Here is a 20,103-nt window from a genome sequence, read left to right as displayed (position 1 = left end):
AATGTCATGGCTGCAATTTCCCAACTTAAACTTATATATCTAAAAAAAACGTACAACCTAGGAAAAATTACATAAGCCAGTCTTGTAGAGAATTTTCACAGCTATAAGATTTCCTCAGGTCCCATATCGATAAGACTTGTCGTATTCATACAAAAATAAAAAAAAACCTAAAAATGCAACCTGAGCTTCTTTATCTCAAAAATGGTACAACCTGGGAACAAATCAAAAAGGTCAGTCCTCTAGAGAATTTTCAACGCTACAACATTTTCTTTAGCACCATTTCGATAAAACTTGTGGTTTCCAAGCAAAATCACAAAAACCTAAAATAAACCTAAAAATGTGAACTTTGACCGCAATTTATTTAAAAATCCCTCAGGTGCAAGCGGTTTTTATTTAAAGTTAGTTATATCACACCGTACAAGACATTGTTTTAAAAGGGAACGATACAGTCAGTCCATTGTCCCAATTTGAGCTTCTATATCTCAAAAACGGTAAAACCTACGAAAAAAATATATAGATCAATCTTGTAGAAAATTTTCATAGCAACAACATTTTATTTTGTCCCATTTCGATAGGGTTTCCAAACAAAATTGAGAAAACCTAAAAAACCCTTAAAAATGCCAACTTGAATCGCGATTTTTTAAGAACCGCTACGGAGATTTTTTGTTTTTTGATTTTTCTCATCTATGAACATTGTATTTTCAGAATCCGCAAAAACTTCCCAGGTGTAACACCTTTCATTTAAAGTTGCTTCAAGAGCACCGTGACCCTTAAACTGCACTTAAGCGATAATTTGGAACTTTTGAGGGGAAGATTGCCCAAAATAGCACAACTTGCAACTTAAATTATGTTTAACAGAAATATTACTATGTTGGACAAATGTCAATCAGTCCTTTCGATAGTTATAGTGCCCCGCAACCATATTAGTAGGACACTGCAATGTGGACTTGCGCATGACCGCAGGATTTTTTTTATGCTTTGAAAGAAAGTATTGCCACAAATACTGCCTTCGGCGAAATTTTCAAACCGATCCTCAAAAACGGCACTTAACCGACAATTTTTAGATTTTGGGAGCGGTACCGGAGAGAGTTGACCAATGTAGATATAGCGATGTAAACCTACTTGGATCTTGATGTGATTTTGAAAAAAAAATATCACGATTTACAACGTTTCGGCCAAATGAAAATACTAATTCATCAGTCATTTCATTTGGTGACAACAACTTTTTTAGATGTTAGGTCAATATGTCGGGAAGCATAGACCAGCGCCCTCGGAAAAAAATTTATCATTTTAATCAATACCATGAAAAATCGGACAGCATGGTAGTTATCAGCACCAAATTTGAGGTTGCTGGCTGTCGATAGATAAAAAAACAAGAAACCAAATTGTTCACGATGTGATAGATGGAAAACATTACTCGAGAGAGTTGGATATACTATCGTTTCTTGGAGCAGTCATCCACTCGGACCATCACCATGTTGTAGCAAAGTGCCCACCCAATTAAACGTAGCAAATAAAGTACGATCCGACGCAATAGACGTTGGATATCGGTTAGTTGGAACCACAAGAGGTAGTCACAGCATATTGCACTCAATTGCCCTTAACGATGACACTCCTCGTTCCGATAACACATCAGTGCAGTCACAAAGTACATATTGCAACATCCATAAATGAATACCAAAGGTCACCACCAAGGAAACCATGTCGTGACCAGGTGTGTCATGCTGGTACCGAAGACAATAATGCAGCACATAGGGTTACTCTTCAATCGGGAAAAAGGAAATTAAGAAAGAGAAAAATGAAAAAGCGGGAGTGAAAATAAATGGAAATGTGCGAAACGCCGATAAGATGTACGCTTCAGCTGGGCAGCACCATCTGGAAATAGGATAGGGTATTGATGGTTGGAACGTGAGGTATGACTGTGTCCTCAAAATATAGGGTCGTAAGCCTGCTCTCTATTCCATAGAAGGTAGTATCTGGAATATTGTGTGAACGACCAAAGCCTATGGTAGTTCAGATTTTTGCAGGTTAGGCAAATCTTACACTTCCCATTTTTTTGCTCATTATAAAGTAGCTTTAGACAGTCCTATACATACAAAGGCTTGAAAAATATCTAAAAGTGTTTTCTCATTCCGCTCATTCGTCATTATTAGATGACATTTACACTGTTTTCGATTAAAATAGAAGAAAAAATCTCTCGGTTTAGTACCAAAAGAGGTTTCAGAGAAGGAGACAGCCTTTCGTATGAAATATTCAACATTCTGGTGGAAAAGGTTGTACGAGATGCACATTTTAACAGAAATGGCACAATATACAAAATATCTACATATATGTTACTCGATTATGCATTACTAACTGATAACTCTCGAAAGAGAATTTTAGAAAGTGTGCAAAATTATTTGCAAAAGTTGATAGTATCGACGCTCAATGCGTCCATAGAACTCGGACCAACCGTGGAATTTGGTAATTACAAATTTGAGTTAGTTAAACACTGCGTTTACCTCGGAACCGTAAATGTCAAACAACACTTTTCAGAACGCTGATACTACTGGTGCTCATGTATAGTTCCGAAGCCTGGCTACTTTCGCAAGCAGATAAGGCAGTGCTTGGTGCGTTTGAGGTAAAACTTCTTCGAAAGATCTACGTCGTATGAACCACGAGCTGTATTGGTTATACAACTACATCGGTATAGTTAAACGTATCGAAATACAACTATTGCGTTGGCTAGGCCAAGTCATAGCGTACTCAGGACAGTTTGACATACGATCATGTGTTGGGTTGTTTGAGATACCTCCAAAACATGGTTTTTTGAACGCTTTTACAGCATCTTCTGGGGATTGCTGCAATTTTTCGGGTTCACGTATGAACCGCATAGTTCTATGATTCGTCACCTGGATCCATCCTTTAAACGTCTTTTGAAGCGCCGCACCAATCAACACGGGATCCAACTAGAAAAACCACATTTTTGCCGCCAAGTGTTCATGCAATATCAAATGTTGGTGGAATAAATGCCCAAGGATGTCTCTATCTCATGGTATACAACATGGCGATCATGCATTATTCGTTCACACGCGGCTTAATTTTTTCAGGCACAACGGCCGTTTTTGGATAACCCTCACGAACTTCGTGTTTGGCGAGTGCCAGTCACGATTGAATTCATTAAACTAGTTTTTCATAGTTCTGTAGGATGGTCCTTTATCGACATACAAAGATTAAAGTTTGATCGATTCATAAAATAAACGAAAGAAAATGTTCGCAAGTAAATTTTATTTTTTTGCAAAGTGATTTTTTCAAGTCACTGTAAACAAGCCAACACATGGTCGTATGTCAAACTGTCCTAGGTACGCTTAGGCTAAAAACTGTCAAACTTTCCGAAAAAATTCAAATGACGCCTGGCGACACTACGTGATAGTTTTCTTGTGACCCTCGTATGAGAGAAGTTTCCATTGTCCCTCCGTGGATGTTGTGGGAACATATCGCTCATTTATTCAAAGAGTGTCATAACTCAAAAAACACGTTTTCTGAGTTTGTATCTTGTGTTTTTTTCTACGACTTCTACTTTATCTTGTGTCAAATTTTCATGCTGATATCTCTAAAACTCCACGAGTTACAGTTCTTTTACTACGAGCTTCGCATAATTCAACACAACAGTTTTTTGAGTTAAAACAAACATCAAATCATGCTTCATCTTTCACAGAAATTTAGCACTAATATCTGGCTAACCAAGTAGCTATTTTAGTTTTTGTGTAACAATATTTTTAAGTTGGGAAGTCAAATTTCTATCGCCAACTTAAAACGTGTTTTTCTCGAAACTGGGTTTTTTGAGATGTGTCACTATTTGAGTAAATGAGCGATATGTATTTAAGTTATTTTTATATATGGTATATTAAGTTTGTTTTTCCGTTTGTAAGGCATTGGAATAATCGTTTTTGACCCTATAAAGTATTTATATTCATGATCAGGATACAATTCTGAGTCGACATTGTCATGTCTGTTGTAGTCAGTCTAGCTTTCACCATAATTGAGTTAGAACGCTTTACCAAAAATGCTCAGTGTAGGTTCATGTTTTGGTGTAGGCCCCATATTACGGTACTTCCGATTTGTTTTATACCCTCAGCATCTATGCTAACTAGGGTATATACACTTTCATACGGGCAAAATGTGCCTCATCGAAATAATGGTTTTAGACCCTAAGTATGTTTGGACGAAATGTATTTCAGACAATTTGGAGTCGATTTAGCAATGTCCGTCCGTCTAGGATAGCTTTGATTTGTGTTGTAACAACTTGCATTCACCGCCCCCATAAGACGGTACAAGTTTTATCTGGAGCAAGTCCATACTTCCTGAGAAAATAGCCTAAAAGGTGCAAAAACCCCCTATGACACCGTGTGCAGTGGTTGGAGCTCGAGATAACTCTCGAAAGCATTTGCCGATTCGGCCCAAAATTTGGCCTTCGTAATATTTTGTCCAAACATAGTTTAAATTCGAAGATAAGCTATATCGGTCCACTCCTTCAGGTACCTCCCCCACAAAACTTCATAAATGTTCGGAAAATTTGTGCCCACGATAATACTTGAAGGGAGTGACCGATGTAATCCATACTTTGCACATCCTAATATATCTACCAGATATAGATCAGGTTCGAATATGGACTAGAGTTGTACAATCTAGTTCAATTGAAAGATCTAGTTCAATAGTTCAGCTCTTTTAACTGAACTAGTTCAGTAATCTAGTTCATAGTTCACTATCCAGTTCAATCATTCGGATCAGAATCGTTCAATCAAACCCATACATACACCAAATAGAAACAAACAATAGAATAATATAATTTAACTGTTCTGTTTCTATGAAAATGTGAAATGAAAACTTTTATAAAGGAGAAAACTGTCAAATGAAAAAAATTATAAAGGAAATATTTTTCATTTAAATTTTTCATTCATAAAGAAAGATTAAGTTGATATTAATTTAAGAAAAAGCGTCCTTCATTTAGGTGGCTGGCAAAAATCTTATGTTGTGTGTGTGCAGAAACAGTCAATGCGAAAAGCTTTGAGCGTGTGTGTTTCTTCTTATTTTTTTTCTATCCAGAACAAGGCACATTCAATATGGGAATATGTGGAATTTGTTGTGTTTTGGAAGAAATCTTCACTTTCGAACAGCTATTCATTGAACCTTGATGCAAAACGTAAACAAACTCATCACGTTACGAAGGCATCACTTAACACTGACGACGGCGTAACTTCATGCAAATGTGAATGACATGTTGAACTAGATTGTGAATCGTTCGTTGATCGTACGGTCGCCGACTGATTATAGTACAGTGAACTATTGAACTATAATGAACTATATCGACTGATCTAGTTCATACGCTCTATTCAATGAATCGTTCAATTGAACTAGTTCGTTCATGAACTATACAACTCTAATATGGACTATATTTGTCTACTCCTACTGGTACCTCTCACACAAAATTTTGGATAAGTTCACTTTAAGACCTGCTCTCGAATCACTTTGATTTTTGTTGAAGCTATTTGCATTCGCTACCTTCATTACGACGGTAAAAGTTTTCCAGGGGCAAGTTCATATTTCTTGGGAAAACAGCCCGAAAGGTGTAGAAAACCCCTATGTCACCGTATGTGGCGGTCGGAGAGCACGATAACTCTTGAACTGTTCAACCGATTTGGTCCAACATTTGGTCTTCGTCATATTATATCCAAACTTAGTTTCATGGGCAATACCGGTCCACAACTTCCGGTACTTCTCCCCAATATTTAAAAAATTTCACTAAAATGCTAGGACGATATCACCTGAATGGCGCAACCAATTTGGTCCAAATTTTGGATCTTCTAATATTTTGTCAAAATTTATTTTAACTTCTAAAATGGCCCACATCGGTCCTCCCTAAGGGTACCTCCCACACAAAAGTTCAACATTAGTGCAGTTAATTCCTAATCCACATTTTTGTCGGCAAGTTCAAATGTCCAAAAAGGGCCACAATATTCTGAAGAGGCCTTAAATACATTCGAACTGTCCGTAGGTGAAAGTTTTACTTCCCATTGGCTGCGGGTATATATCTGTCGGCAAAGCCGACTGACACTTTTTTACTTGTTTTTATACCCTACACCAAACTGTGGTAAGGGGTATTATGTGTTAGTGCATTTGTATGTAACATGCATAAGGAAAAGAGATAGACCCATGGTTCCTTCTAGGGATATGCCTAGAATCACTTTCTGAGTCGATTTATGCATGTCCGTCCGTCCGTTCGTAACGTACAGGTCGCATTTGTTGTCCGATTTGGCTGAAAATTGGGCAAGATCATTTTTTTAGCCGTCGGAGTGACGCTATTGCTTTTGGCGAAAATCGATTCAGATTTGGATATAGCTCCCATATATATTTTCGTCCGATTTGAGGTATTTGATGCACCAAACACGCTATATCTATTCAATTTTGATGAAATTTGGAATTTACGACGGAATTCGGTCTATAGATAAATGTGACAAATAATATCGAAATCGGTTGAGATTTGGATATAGCTCCCAGCATTTTGTCTAGTAATAAGTTTACTATATTATATAGAACTCAGTTCAAATTGATTTACATATATCTCCTATATTTTACATATTCACAGTGGTGTAGGGTATCATGTAGTCTGCCTCGCCCGACTATGATCCTTTCCTTACTGGTTTTTTTTCATTTTGGTTCATAATATTGCATGGAGGAGTGGATACAAATTTCGGCCCGGCCGAACTTAACACTTTTTATTTCTTTCTGATATGAAAAAGTTAAAAATGCTATTGCAGTAAAAATTAGTAGCTTCTTGCCGGTTCTGGAACATATATGTTTAATTTAGTTGTCAATTTTGAGTCCATACTTCCTTCCGTTCATCGCTTGTATCTTCTGTTGTGGTTTTCTATTATAACCTGTTTGTAGCTAACAACATTGGTCGAGACATTCTGCATTTACCAAGCACCACCAGGTACATACATACCTTATTGTTATTAAAAATATATAATTTTATAGATTATTCAAAAACCAAATAAAACATAAATTATAATGGAATTTTGAAGAAACCAACAGATATTTTTCTGTAGATCAATTTGTGAAAGTCGGCTACCCAAATCGATCTCCAGAACAATTTGTTCGGGTACTCTTCAAGACTATATTCGATTGGCTGTTTAAAGCAATTCGTTCCATCTTGTCTACGAAATACACTTCACATTCACACCGATACGTGACGTGTTTTACAACTCTTTTTGTTTTGACAATTCATTCTCATTCAAAATCCACAAAATTCCGGTATTTTGAAAATGATATAATAATTATTTCTTTCTAATTGTTCTTTGTAGGGGTCTTTATCCCCCAATTTCAGTTATCCATTGCTTAGAACATTATTAAAATAGAACCGGTTAATTGCGATTATTAAGTCACGAAAACAATTCATTTATTTCAATTTTGTTGACAACGACACACATGATTATTGGAAAAAAATTAATAATTAATTAACGCAATGTAAATTTCTGATAATAAATCTTCACAATTCTTGCAAATCTAATTGAATTGAATGGAGTTTTTTATTAATCGAAAATGAAAAAAAAGTATAATTGCTTGTTTTGAACACATGAATGGACCATAAAATTGCGGTAGTAAAAACATAATTATAAAGTTCTGAAAAAAAAATTATAAAAATGTTAAAACAAATCTCAGTATTGGAAAATATAATACATAGAAAAAAGTGTTGTTTAGTATAAATAAAAACGTTATTTGAAGCCTCCAAATGGTAGCTAATTGTGATATTTATCAATTAATTGAATTGAAATGTGAATTATTTTATTTTATGTTTACAAGTTACAAGTGTTATGTACTTGTTTTTTTTTATAAAAATAATTAAAAACATATTTATGTGGCATAGAAAATATGAACAGCAATGGGCGCTTATTCATTTCAATTATATGTAGTCTATTCTCATTCTATTTGTCCCCTCAAATGTGTTTTATGGAATTAGTTTAATTAAATTTAAGTCCATAGCCTCTGCTGCTAGTGCTTTTTAATTATAATTTGTTATTATAATAAACATTTTAAATTTATAACTAAAAATAGATAGTTTGATTAGAATGTTCTGTTCGTATCCTCGCTTTGTCTCCTCTTTCGTTAGATTGTTAGATGCGATGCTTCTGTTCCAATTTGTTTTTCTCAGAATTGTTTGAAACCTTTCCCCTTATGTTAAATAGTGAGAAGGGAAAACGCCACATGACCAAAAGGATTTAATAATAAATAGGACTCCAAATTTTTATTTAATTTAATTTTAGCTTGTGAATTGAGTGTGTTTTTGTTGTTTTTTTCTTTTTATAAATAATACTATTTATTCTCTTTGCTCAATGTAATTAATTAAACAATTTTTCTGTTTTTTTCTTTTTACAGCATTATAACGTCTACAAAGCATGAAGGGTTGGTTTGATGCATTTCGAGACGATGGTGGACCCACACTATATTCATTCTCAAATCGTACGCCCGTAACGGGAGATGTATCGATAGTAGCCGTATCTGTATTATTTGCAACATTTTATGTTGCATTCTTAGTTATATTTCCAGGTGTAAGAAAACAGGTGAGTTAATTTAAATTAATTAATGCTTAGATGATATACATATAAGATAACTATAGAACAAACATATTATATCGCGATCATATAAACACAATTCCACAACCTCTTAAATTATTTGGAATTTTGGCAATTGCACCATGGTGTAATAAAACAATCGACAGCCAAATGCTCTCAGCTTATAAATGTGCAAAAACAAAAACCGGATTAGTGCACCTACATGACCTATTAACAGATCCCAAATTTCAAAAATTATATACATTTTTAGGCGTTTATGGTGTAGGAATGAGGAAGAGTGGGCCTTATTAATCCACCGATATATCCAATCAATAAAATCCACTTGGACTGGAAACTTCACGCAATTATCGAGGGAAATATGAAGAATGAAACAATAGCATTGTAATTGAGACTATAAAGACTAACTGAAATAAAAGTTTAGACAAAATTGGACTTTTATGTGGAAGGTTTATGAATGAGTGGCATTAAGTATTGGGACACTATCAAAGGAAGTATTGGCCCAGTCATACAGTCTGGGGTGCAGTGCTAAGCACACACGCTATCCATCCGGTTTCAATTCCGAGGCCAATCAACTTCACATTTTCAACGTATGTCTCCTGAGAATTTCAGCGATATAACACAAACACAATGAATGTTAAATATATATTCCAGTTGTAATTGAAAAGGCACAGCTAACATTTTTTCCGATTTTTTCCGAATTCGGAACGAAACTCTGCACAAGTTTCCGATTCTGATGCCGAATTCGTTCCGAAATCGGAACAAATTTGTGTGAAGGTGCCCACGAATTCGGAAAGTTTTGTCGGAAAAAATCGGAAGAAACATAAAGGGAATTTTCGATTTTCTGCACAATTTCGGAAAAAAAACTCTAAAAGAACATTCGAATATGGACAGAAACTAGCATGAATTTCGGATACTTTTTTCAGAATATCGAAACAAATTCTGATGTTTGATCCGAAATTCGGAAAATTGTCGGATGTTTGATCCGATAATCGGAAAAACTCGGAATATTTTCGAAAGTTTTATTCGAAATTCTGTTGATTTATACGAAATTCGGAAAATTTTCGGATGTTTGATGCGAACTTCTCAATAATTAGTTTCTTTATTTGTTGAACTTTATAAATTGTATTTTATAGTACTCATTATAAAACACAGCCTTTCCTAATAAGGTGTCCATATGCCATCACGCTGTTGTTCTTTATTTGGCGTATCTAAAATAGAACTAACAATATTTATTATTATAAATAACTTTTTACAAAATGTGTATGCAAACTTCCCATTTTCATTTGTTCCGCTACGTCTAACTTACTTAACTGCTGCGAAATAACTAAAAAAAAATCTACAGCATGCAAACAAAACAAAGAAATATCCCTTGCCGCTTTTTGTAGACAATCAACTCTCAACCGAAGTTCGGGAATTTTGTTCGTGAGAAAAAGAAACGAATTAAAATTTCTTTTCTGATTATGTGCAGAGTACTCGGAAACTAATCGGAAAAAATCGAAATAAAATTTCTCTACAAAGTATGTGCAGAGTACTCGGAAATTATTCGGAAAGAAAACGAATCAAAATTAGAAAAAAGGTTACGAAATCTCGGAAAAAAATTGATATCAGCGCCATCGACAAAAATTGTTGGCTAGGGGTGAATCTCAGTGAGATGTTCTTCTTGCGGCACGAGTTGTATAAGTCTTGCATAAGTTCGATTGCACGCTCACAGTACTGGTTGCTTTAGACCAGCGTCAGGCACCATAATTTTCTATTGCTTACTTTACGGGGTGTCATTGTGTTAGTGCATGCTTTTTCAATTGGCTGAGTTGTGTGTGTGGAGAGAGCACCGTTCAATGAACGCACGTGGGCGCTCTCTCGCCTGACGCTGCTTTGGACCAGGTATCGGCACTAATACAAACGCATTGTATGCGATCTCACGCTTACGACTCTTTCTCGGTCTCTCAACAAACAGCGTGTGCGTTAATACATTGCTAAAACTAAAAATCATTGAAACAAGCGACAGCAAAACCTTCTTCATTGACTTCTGAACGAAGACTGAATGGTGGTTGTTCTGCTGTTGTTCTCATCAAGGGCACGTGTGCCGGATGCTGCTTTAGACCATTCTGATTGGAGATTCATATTTTTCCAGTGGATCTTTCTGAGCTTGCGGTTAGTTATTCAAAGAGCTACATATTGTTCTGGAAAATCTTCAGCGCGGAATAATTGACCATTGGTTCAGTAGGTCAGCCCATGCGTGAGAAATTAATGAATAGCTAGTAGGAAATTTGTTCTGAGTATTAACGCTTGTTGTATCGGCCTATTGATGCCTCCCACTCCCACGGTAGCTGGTTCTTTGTACCGTATTGAATCAGCCAGCGGCTGCAACAATTGTCGTCACAGATTGAACACATATAGCCGAGTCAAAATAGACATTGAAATAACAAAAATGCCCACAAAGCTGATTTTGGTGGAGAGCTCTGGTTTGCCATTAGTCTCCATCGATCCCATGTATGAAAAAACAAGTAAGAGCAGGCTATAGTCGGACAGGCCGACCATGTGATACCCTATACCACTATAGATTTGCAATATCTTTCCTCCATGGATAAAGATATAACCTGTACATTACAAATTTTACCAATTTTCACACAAAAGTTTTGGTCCATTTAACCCGCTAAATATTATCTGATATTCATGTTGGTTTGCACACGCCTTCTCCATCATAAACTTAACCTTTGTTTAAAATTTCGCGCCGATCGAACTATTATTGCGACCTACAGAGCGGCTACAAAATCGACCAAAAATTTTGTTTTTGGTCCATTTCATCCCTTTAACATTTCACGATCATCGCCAAAAACTAATCAGTTCTATTCTGGTACAACCCCGACCTTCATACTAAATTTCGTGACAATCGGTCCATAATTGCGGCCTGTAGCTTGATTACAATTTTTAATGGACGGACAGACGGACGGACGGACGGACGGACACACATAGCTAAATCGCTTTATCTCGTCGAGATATGAAGTTTGGTATACCACATGAGGGGTCTACGACGAATATTTCGCGGCGTTACATGAATTTTTGGGAAAACAAACTTATTATACCCTTTTCCACATTGTGGTATAGGGTATAAAAATAATTTGGCGCCAAAGGTCAAATTTAAAGGGTTTTTAAGGTTTTCGGATCTTATTTTGAAAAGGGTTGGTCTAATCAAAAAGTGACTACAGTAAATATTGTAGACAGGAAAATTAGCTACTAGTGTGGTCTTTATAATTTTTTCCTAGAAGGGACCATTCTCTAAATATAGCGCTTCTAGAAAACACATAATTTGTATGAACATATGTATAAGGGGAATATGCGCATATTCAGCCGAAACGGCTAAAATAACCGGGGAAACCAGGTCTGCCCCCACAAAAAATATATATGTTCCTTGAAGAACGCAATTACACCTATCATTTAAAAAAATTCCGAGAAAAAAATGAATAACGTTCTTCAAAAATTCGTTATCGGGAGATTATTTTGTGCGAGAATTTCCACTTCTGCATTAAAAAAACTTCGTTATAGAGAAGTATTCGCTAGAGGGTAGTTCGCTATAGAGGTGTTAAAATAGGTGAAAATGTGTGGGAAAAAGTTGTGTTTTCCATTTTTTCGTTATAGAGAACAAGTAAAAAAGTATCAGTCGGCTTTGCCGACAGAGATATACCCTCAGCCTGTGTATATTGAAACAATTATTTCCCAAAAAACGTATGTATTTAGGGGGTTTTAAAAATTTTGGGCGTTTGAACCGACAAAAATGTTGATTAGGATTAAAGATCAAAAGTTTTGCAGAGGAGATACTAAAAGGAATGGACCCACATTGACCATTATAGAAGTGGATCTCCAGCCACTACATATGGTGCTTATGGGGTTTTTACAAAATTTTACCATCGTAATTGGAGCAGCGAATGCAAGTTTCTTCAACAAAAATCAAAGTGATTCGATATCAGGCCTTAAAGTGAAATTATCCGAAATTTTGTGTGGGAGGTACGGGATGGAGTGGACATATACAGTATGAACCTGATCTATTTCTTGTAGATATATTAGGATGTGTAAAGTATGGACCAATTCGGCCACTCCCTTTAAGGGTTACCGGTTAATTTTTCCGAACATTTTTGAACTTTTGTGGGGGAGGTACCTGAAGTAGTGGACCGATATGGCTTATCTTCGAACTTAAACTATGTTTGAACAAAATGTTACTAAGGCCAAATGTTGGACCGAATCGGCAGATCTGTTCTAGAGTTATCTTGCGCTCCAACCACCTCACACGGTGTCATAGGGGGTTTTTGCAATTTTCTTTTCCGAAATTTTGTGTGGGAGGTACCCGAAGGAGTTGACCGATTGAGTCCATACTGAAACCTTATCTAAGTCTGGTACACATTTCAGGATGTGCAAGGTATGGACCAAAACGGTTACTTCCTTCAAGAGTTATCGTGTGCACAAATTTTCCGAACATTTTCGAACTTTTGTGTGGGAGGTACCGGAAGGAGTGGACCGATATAGCCCATCTTCGAACTTGAACTAAGTTTGGACAAAATATTACGAAAGCCAAAATTTTAATCAAATCAGTTCATCCGCTCCAGAGTTATCGTGCGCTCCAGTCAGCCAGGCAGACAGACAGACGGACGGACAGACATTGCTCAATCGACTCCAAATTGTCTGAAACACATTTCGTCCAAACATACTTGGGGTCTAAAACCATTATTTCGATGAGGCACATTTTGCCCGTATGAAAGTGTATATAACCTCGTTAGCATAAATGCTGAGGGTATAAAAATTCGTTATAGAGAAGTTCGACTGTACCTATGTAATGTATTATATCGCGTTAAATCAGAAATGGTAAGTCTTTTTAAAAATCGTGAAGGCCATTATTTTAGACAAGTATTAAATCTACAACATTTTTGCACACATGGGATCGATGAGGACTTTTAGGACGTTGCTTCTAATTTTAAACCCTAGCTCTTCACCAAAATTTAACGTTGTGGGAATTTTTGCTATTTTCCCCTTATATTCATAACTATTTTGACTAGGCTATAATAGAACACTTTTTGGAGTCGCTCTGTGATTGTTTGAGCCAACTTAATTTCGAGAGATTCATTATCGTCAAAGTGCTTGCTTGCTCGCTCCACTTCTTCAGATACTTACCAAGTACTGCGTCACTTGAGCAGCTTCCTTTTAGATTCCTGACTGACATGGGGTTGGGATTCCAATGACCACAGTATAATGCTGGTGACATCCTGTTGCTGTTTTACTCGATGATGCTGTATTGTCATCTTCCAAAGGACTATATGTACTGCTGTCGCATAAGTCCTTACTACTTTCGAAAGAATCAGGTTGTGAAATATCGCATGAGGACAATGGAAGCGATTATGTGTACGCTTTTCAGCTAAGAGATACGTAAGCGTGGACATAGTCGCTTCTATATGCCTCATGCGCTTGGATGGGTTGCTGATATCTAAAACAACAGGCTTGTCGTAACTAATGCGCCCTTCGCTCTCATTTTGCAGATTAAAGCTTTTTGTCCTCTTCGCACATCCATTCACCTTTCATTCGTTTCTTCAATGAATCAACTATGGTAAAAATTCCAAAACGATTTTCTAAAAGCACTTACATTTTGTTAAAAAAATTTAACTTTTGTGGCGGAGTTACCCGAAGGAATGGATCGATGAAGGCCATCTCTGAATTTGCTATTCTTCTCGAATATCTGACTTACTTACCTGGCCCATTACAGAACATTTGTTCAATAGGCCGAACTAAGAAAAGATCTCCATTTCTCTCTGTCTATTGCTGCTCTTTCTGGAATACCGCGCCTTGTCATCTCTTCATTATCTTGTTTGCGCTCACTCATTCTTATGATATGGCCTAGCCAACGCAATCGTTGCATCTCAAAACGTTTAACTATATTAATGTCGCTGTATAGCAGATACAGCTCGTGGTTTATGCGACTTCGATATTCACCGTTAACGCAGATTGGTCCGTAGATCTTTCAAAGAATTTTTCTCTCAAACACACCAAGCCCTGCCTTATCTGCTTGCCTGCCAGGCTTCGGAACTATACATTAGCACGGGTAGTATCAGTGTTTTGTAAAGCGTTATTTTTCTTTGACGAGATGTGGCTTTGTTTTTAAAGTGCTTACTTAAGCCAAAGTAGCCTCTGTTGGCCAATACAATTCTTCTTTTTATTTCACAACTGATGCCGTTAGTTGTGTTTACGGTGGTGCCGAGGTCTGTTACTACCTCAATTATAGGAACCAACGTCAACAGTTGGCCCGATCTCTATGGACGCATCGCGCGTCGACACCATCAACTTAGTCTTCCCGCCGTTTACCGCCAGACCCACTTTAGCTGATTCTCCTTTGACCTTCATAAAGGTATCTGTTACTTCTTTTACTGATCGTCCCATGAAGTCTATATTGTCAGCATAAGCAAGTAACATGTGTCTATTGGTGTAGATTGTGCCACTTCTTTTGACGTTTGCCTCTCGAATAACCTTTTCCAGCAGGATGTTGAAGAGATCACACGAGAGGCTGTATCCTTGCCTGAAACCTCTTTTGGTACAAAATTTCCTTTTTTAACTGAGGATCTCGTTAAAGTCATTTTTCAATGCCGAATGAGCTTTGCGGGGATACCAAATTCATGCATGGCCTGGAATACCTTTAAACGTAGTGGGCTGTTGGAGGCTGCTTTATAATCGACAAAAAGGTGGTAGGTGTCGATCTGTATCTCTTGGGTCTTCTCCAGGATTTCCCGCAGGGTAAATATCTGGTCAATGGTGGACTTGCCAGGTCTGATGCCGCATTGGTATGGCCCAATTATCTCGTTGTTATTTAGTCGTTCGCACAATATCCCTGACACGATATTGTAGGCTATCGGAGCAGACTTATGCCCTTATAGTTAGTTATGGACGGGGCACAGGATACTCAGGTTCCAATCGTCGGGTACTCGTTCTTCCTGCCAGATGGTGCTAACTAGCTGATGATACACCTTATCAGCGTGTCGCCTCCGTTTTTGAACAGCTCGGCTGGTAAGCCATCGGCTCCTGCTGTCTTATTTTTCTTCAGCCGGTTTATTGCTTTATTTACCTCATCTTGACTGGGCGGTATACATTCAATACCATCTTCTGGGATTGGATCTATGATATCTTCGTCGTCTTCGCTGGGTACCAACAGGTTTGAAAAATGCTCGTTCCATATCCTGAGCACTCTATCTGTATCAGTTACCAGATTACCTTGCTGGTCTCTACAGGAGGAGGTGCCTGTACCAAAACCATCAGTTTGATGCTTCACTCTTTGGTAGAATTTTTGGACTTCATTCTGACTCCTGTACATCTTGATTTTTTCACACTCCCGCCTTTCCATCTCTCTCTTTTTCTTGCGTTTCTCCTCTCTCCTTTTCTCCCGATATCTCTCTCGTGCGCTACGCGTTGCTACGGACTGTAAAGTAGCCATATATGGCGCATTTTTCTCTTCGGTAGCAGCACGACACTCCTGATCATACCATGGATTCCTTTGTGGAGGTCTCTGGTATCCAAGCATGGATTTTGCGGCTGTTTGCATGGAGTGGGCAATACTTTGCCATTGCGCTGATATATTATCGGGATGAGGAGTTCTTTGATTAAGCAAATTGGGCTAGTTGAGTGGAATATGCTGTGGCTATCTGTTGTGATTGCAGCTAACCGATGTCTAACTTCCGTGTTGTGTCTATTCGTACTTTGTTTGCTACGTTTAACCGGCCGCGTACCTTTGCTGCAACTAGGTAGTGGTCGGAGTCTATGTTTGCTTCTCGGAACGAGCGAACATCCAACACGCTAGATGCATGTCTTCTATCTATCACAACCTGATCAATTTGATTTCTTGTTTTCTGATCTGGAGACAGTCATGTGCCCTTTTGGATGTCGAGATGTTTAAATCTGGTGCTCCTAACTACCATGTTTTTGCCGCTGCGAAGTCTATCAGCCTCATGCCATTGTCAGATGTTTCATTGTGGAGACTGAATTTTCCGACTGTTGGGCCAAAGATATTTTCTTTTCCAATTTTGGCATTAAAATCGCCTAGAATAATTTTAATGTCATGGGCAGGACAACGGTCATATGTTTCTTCTAAACGCTCATAAAATATATCTTTGGTCTGTTCGTCCTTGTCTTCAGTGGGAGCATGATCGCAAATAAAGCTGATGTTGAAGAATTTTGCTTTTATTCGAATTGTAGAAAGTCTTTCATTCACGTGTGTGAAGCTGGAGACCAGGTGTTTTAAGTTAAGGAATTATTAAACTAATCCGCAACGAAAATTATTACATCTGGACATTCTTATTCAATTCCTAGAGCAAAATATAATTTCTTAGAAGTGAAGAATGGCATGGTAAAGTGGACCGATAATCGCTCGTTCTTACATTAACCGTTCCTTCGTTGATCGTTCATTCCTTCATCTTGATCACGTCTGAGTTCAGTGAACTAGTTCAATGAACTATATCCGATGACCAAGTTCCTATGCTCTTTTCAATGAATCGTTCAATTAAACCATTTCGTTCGTGAACTAACCAACTCTACATGGTTACCTAAGCATGGATTTGTCGGCCGGTGGACAATACTTTCCCATTACGCCGATATATTGGTGACACGAGGAGTGCTTTTATTTACCAACTTCCTAATTTACGACTTCCAGCTTTGCTGCTGGACTTTCTGGAGAATCAAGTCGTACTTTATCTACTCATACTCTATTTGCAACGCTCAATTGAACCTTTGCTGCATCTAGCACGACATGGTCGATTTGTTTTCTTGTGACTTTATCTGGTGACAGCCATGTGACATTATGTATATCAAGATGTTTTATTCTATGTCTGCTTACTAGCATTTTTTATTTTTTCGCCACCGCGGAGTCTTTTAGCCTTATTCGTTGTCGGATGTTTCATCGTGGAGCCAAATTATCCTACAGTTAAGTGAAACTGCTCTGATATTTTCAATTTGGGCTTATCCGAAAAAGAGTCGTTTTGACCCCTGGCTAACCAAAAACCCACATCAGAGCTACTCTGTAAAGAGTCTAAAAAACAGGTGATGCCTTCTAATCTGGTTTACGACATTATGGAGGCAAACCGGGCATGCTTTGTATATCACCGCATTTACACCCCTTACTTCCGATATCATCTACTATAAAGTTATCATTTTCATCATCTTCAGTATCTATGCCAATCAGTCTATCTGATCAAATGAAACCCAAAATTGTGTTTGAATCTGTGATGTTTCATATTCACCGACATTCATACAGGGACGTAGTCAGAAATTCTTCTCCACACCAAAGGTCAAAATTTAAACTTTTTGCGAGTGAAATATACAAAAATTTCAAAAAATATACCAACTTTAGGGGAGAAGGTCACCCTAGGAAACCCCACCGTAAACGCGCTTCCTCCATATACATTTTTTTATTCACCTTTACTTTCAAGCATTATTTAAACCCTGCTTAAAATTCGATTAGACCTAACACAACATTGAAGTATTGATTTGGGGCTCATCAATATTCCACATCTAATGCAAATTTGTCATTTTAATCTACCAACAGCAACACAGCCAGCAATGAACTTTGCTAACGATGATTAGCATTACAACAATGCGACAGATGGATCACGAAGCTGTGAAAACGTGATTTTATTAAATAGGTTGTGGTTGTTGATTCTAAAGCGGAACTTTTCAAAACATTTTGCAACAGGTGTGCCAAAGCTACGAAGAGGTTATATCTGGAAGTAAACGATAGCTGCAGTAGTTCAAGGTGGCAAAATAAATAGTAGCAGATATTTAAATTTGTAATACATGGGTGTATCCTAATGGTAGATTGGAGAATGTGAGTTTTAGATGAAGATAAACTCAAAGATATAACTGTGATAAAAAAGGCATATGACAAAGACATAAAGCTACATACATATGTATCTTCTATCTATTTTTGAGGGAGGACATCAGAAATTATAATGCCGTTCTTCATATATTTTTATATTTATTTTTATTTTATTTATTTTTGAATGGGTAGGGCACGCAGATTTTTTTTTTAATTTCAAAATTCGTGTACATATCCAATCTTAACCCCATAGAGGAGATACAATTTCATATTCATGTATACATATAAGTTATCTATAAAATCAATTATTCTCCAAATTAAATATGACATTAAAATTGATTTTGCATTTGGCTGAGCACTGACATCCATGAGAACCCCGAAATGAACTGTGCAGTAATGCACCCAGACAATATTTAATTGAACTTGAGCATTGAGTTGCATTTATCATTTGGTCGGGGGTTATCTAAAATGGCAAAAATTACAGGCACCAACCAATTTCATTGCTACAATGTGACTCTAATGCAAAAAAATACCGTCACAACAAAATTGTTTGTTGTCGCATATGCACAAATATGGTAATTTTCAATAACTATTATTTTGTCAGTTGTTTTTATATGCGACATATAGTCAGAAACACACTTGCGAACACACACACACAGGCTCGCTGCACAACTAAAATGAATTTTAATCGAAAATTTTTAAAAGCCATGACACTACAATGACTTGAACTAACTCTCAGTGTGTTTGCGAGCTCTATGTGATTGCCCCTTTTTATTCAATTAATTTACAATTTTCTAATCATTTGTGGTCGGTGGTGGTATGAACTGCTGCTGCTGCAGCATCAACAAACCAAGCAACCGACCTACCAACCACTTGGAATATTATTGTGAGAGTCACATTTGGTTACTGCCTGGTTGGTTAGCCGGTGTCATATTTGAATTGAATTCATTTCGTTGCGATTCTAATGAATAACCAAATTTATTTTATATTAGGGACAGCGATTAAGAAAAGTTTATGCATGCTCAGGGCATTGATGATTATTTTCACCCTCAGGTCTTCCTGGAAATCTTTAAGGGTCCACGGCAAGTGTAACTCCAGCAAAACTACTCGTAACAAAATCACTTACTAACTAATCACCATTTTCCGTAGATAATCAAAAGCGTGGTTCCTTATAAAGAATATTTTCCGTTGACTATCAGAAGCGTGGTTCCTTTAAAGAATATTTTCCGTAGACTATTAGAAGCGTGGTTCGTTTTAAAAACTATTTTTCGAAGAAGCTTGGTTCATTTTAGAGAATATTTTCCGTAGACCATCAGAAGCGTGGTTCCTTTTAAAGAATATTTTCCGAAGAAGCTTGGTTCATTTTAGAGAATATTTTCCGTAGACTATCAGAAGCATGGTTCCTTTTAAAGAATATTTTCCGAAAAAGCTTGATTCATTTTAGAGAATATTTTCCGTATTATTCCTTTTAACGAATATTTTCTGTAGACTATCAGAAGCGTGGTTCGTTTTAAAGAATATTTTCCAAAGAAGCTTGGTTCATTTTAGAGAATATTTTCCGTGGTTCGTTTTAAACAATATTTTCCGTAGACTATTAGAAGCGTTGTTAGATTTAAAGTTTTTTTTCTGAGGTTAATTTTAACGATTTTTTTCCGT

At 37.0% G+C, this 20,103-nt stretch overlaps 1 protein-coding gene across 2 annotated transcripts in view; it reads left to right on the top strand.

Annotated features, from left to right (window-relative positions):
• Window positions 1–20,103, top strand: part of mol (dual oxidase maturation factor 1 mol) — a 202,458-nt gene that overhangs the window by 91,999 nt on the left and 90,356 nt on the right. For both annotated transcript variants that reach the window (XM_073967655.1, XM_073967654.1), the window contains exon 3: window positions 8,416–8,600. In XM_073967655.1, the coding sequence (XP_073823756.1) occupies window positions 8,436–8,600 (165 nt within the window). In that variant the 5' untranslated portion in view covers window positions 8,416–8,435. The remainder of the gene's footprint in view (window positions 1–8,415; window positions 8,601–20,103) is intronic.

The sequence above is a fragment of the Musca autumnalis genome, unplaced genomic scaffold (genome assembly GCF_047663935.1).
Source record: "Musca autumnalis isolate F117 unplaced genomic scaffold, ASM4766393v1 scaffold_2, whole genome shotgun sequence".
NCBI lineage: Eukaryota > Metazoa > Arthropoda > Insecta > Diptera > Muscidae > Musca > Musca autumnalis.
The sequence above is the reverse complement of the archived record's forward strand: the minus strand, read 5'-3'. Positions and strand labels throughout refer to the sequence as shown.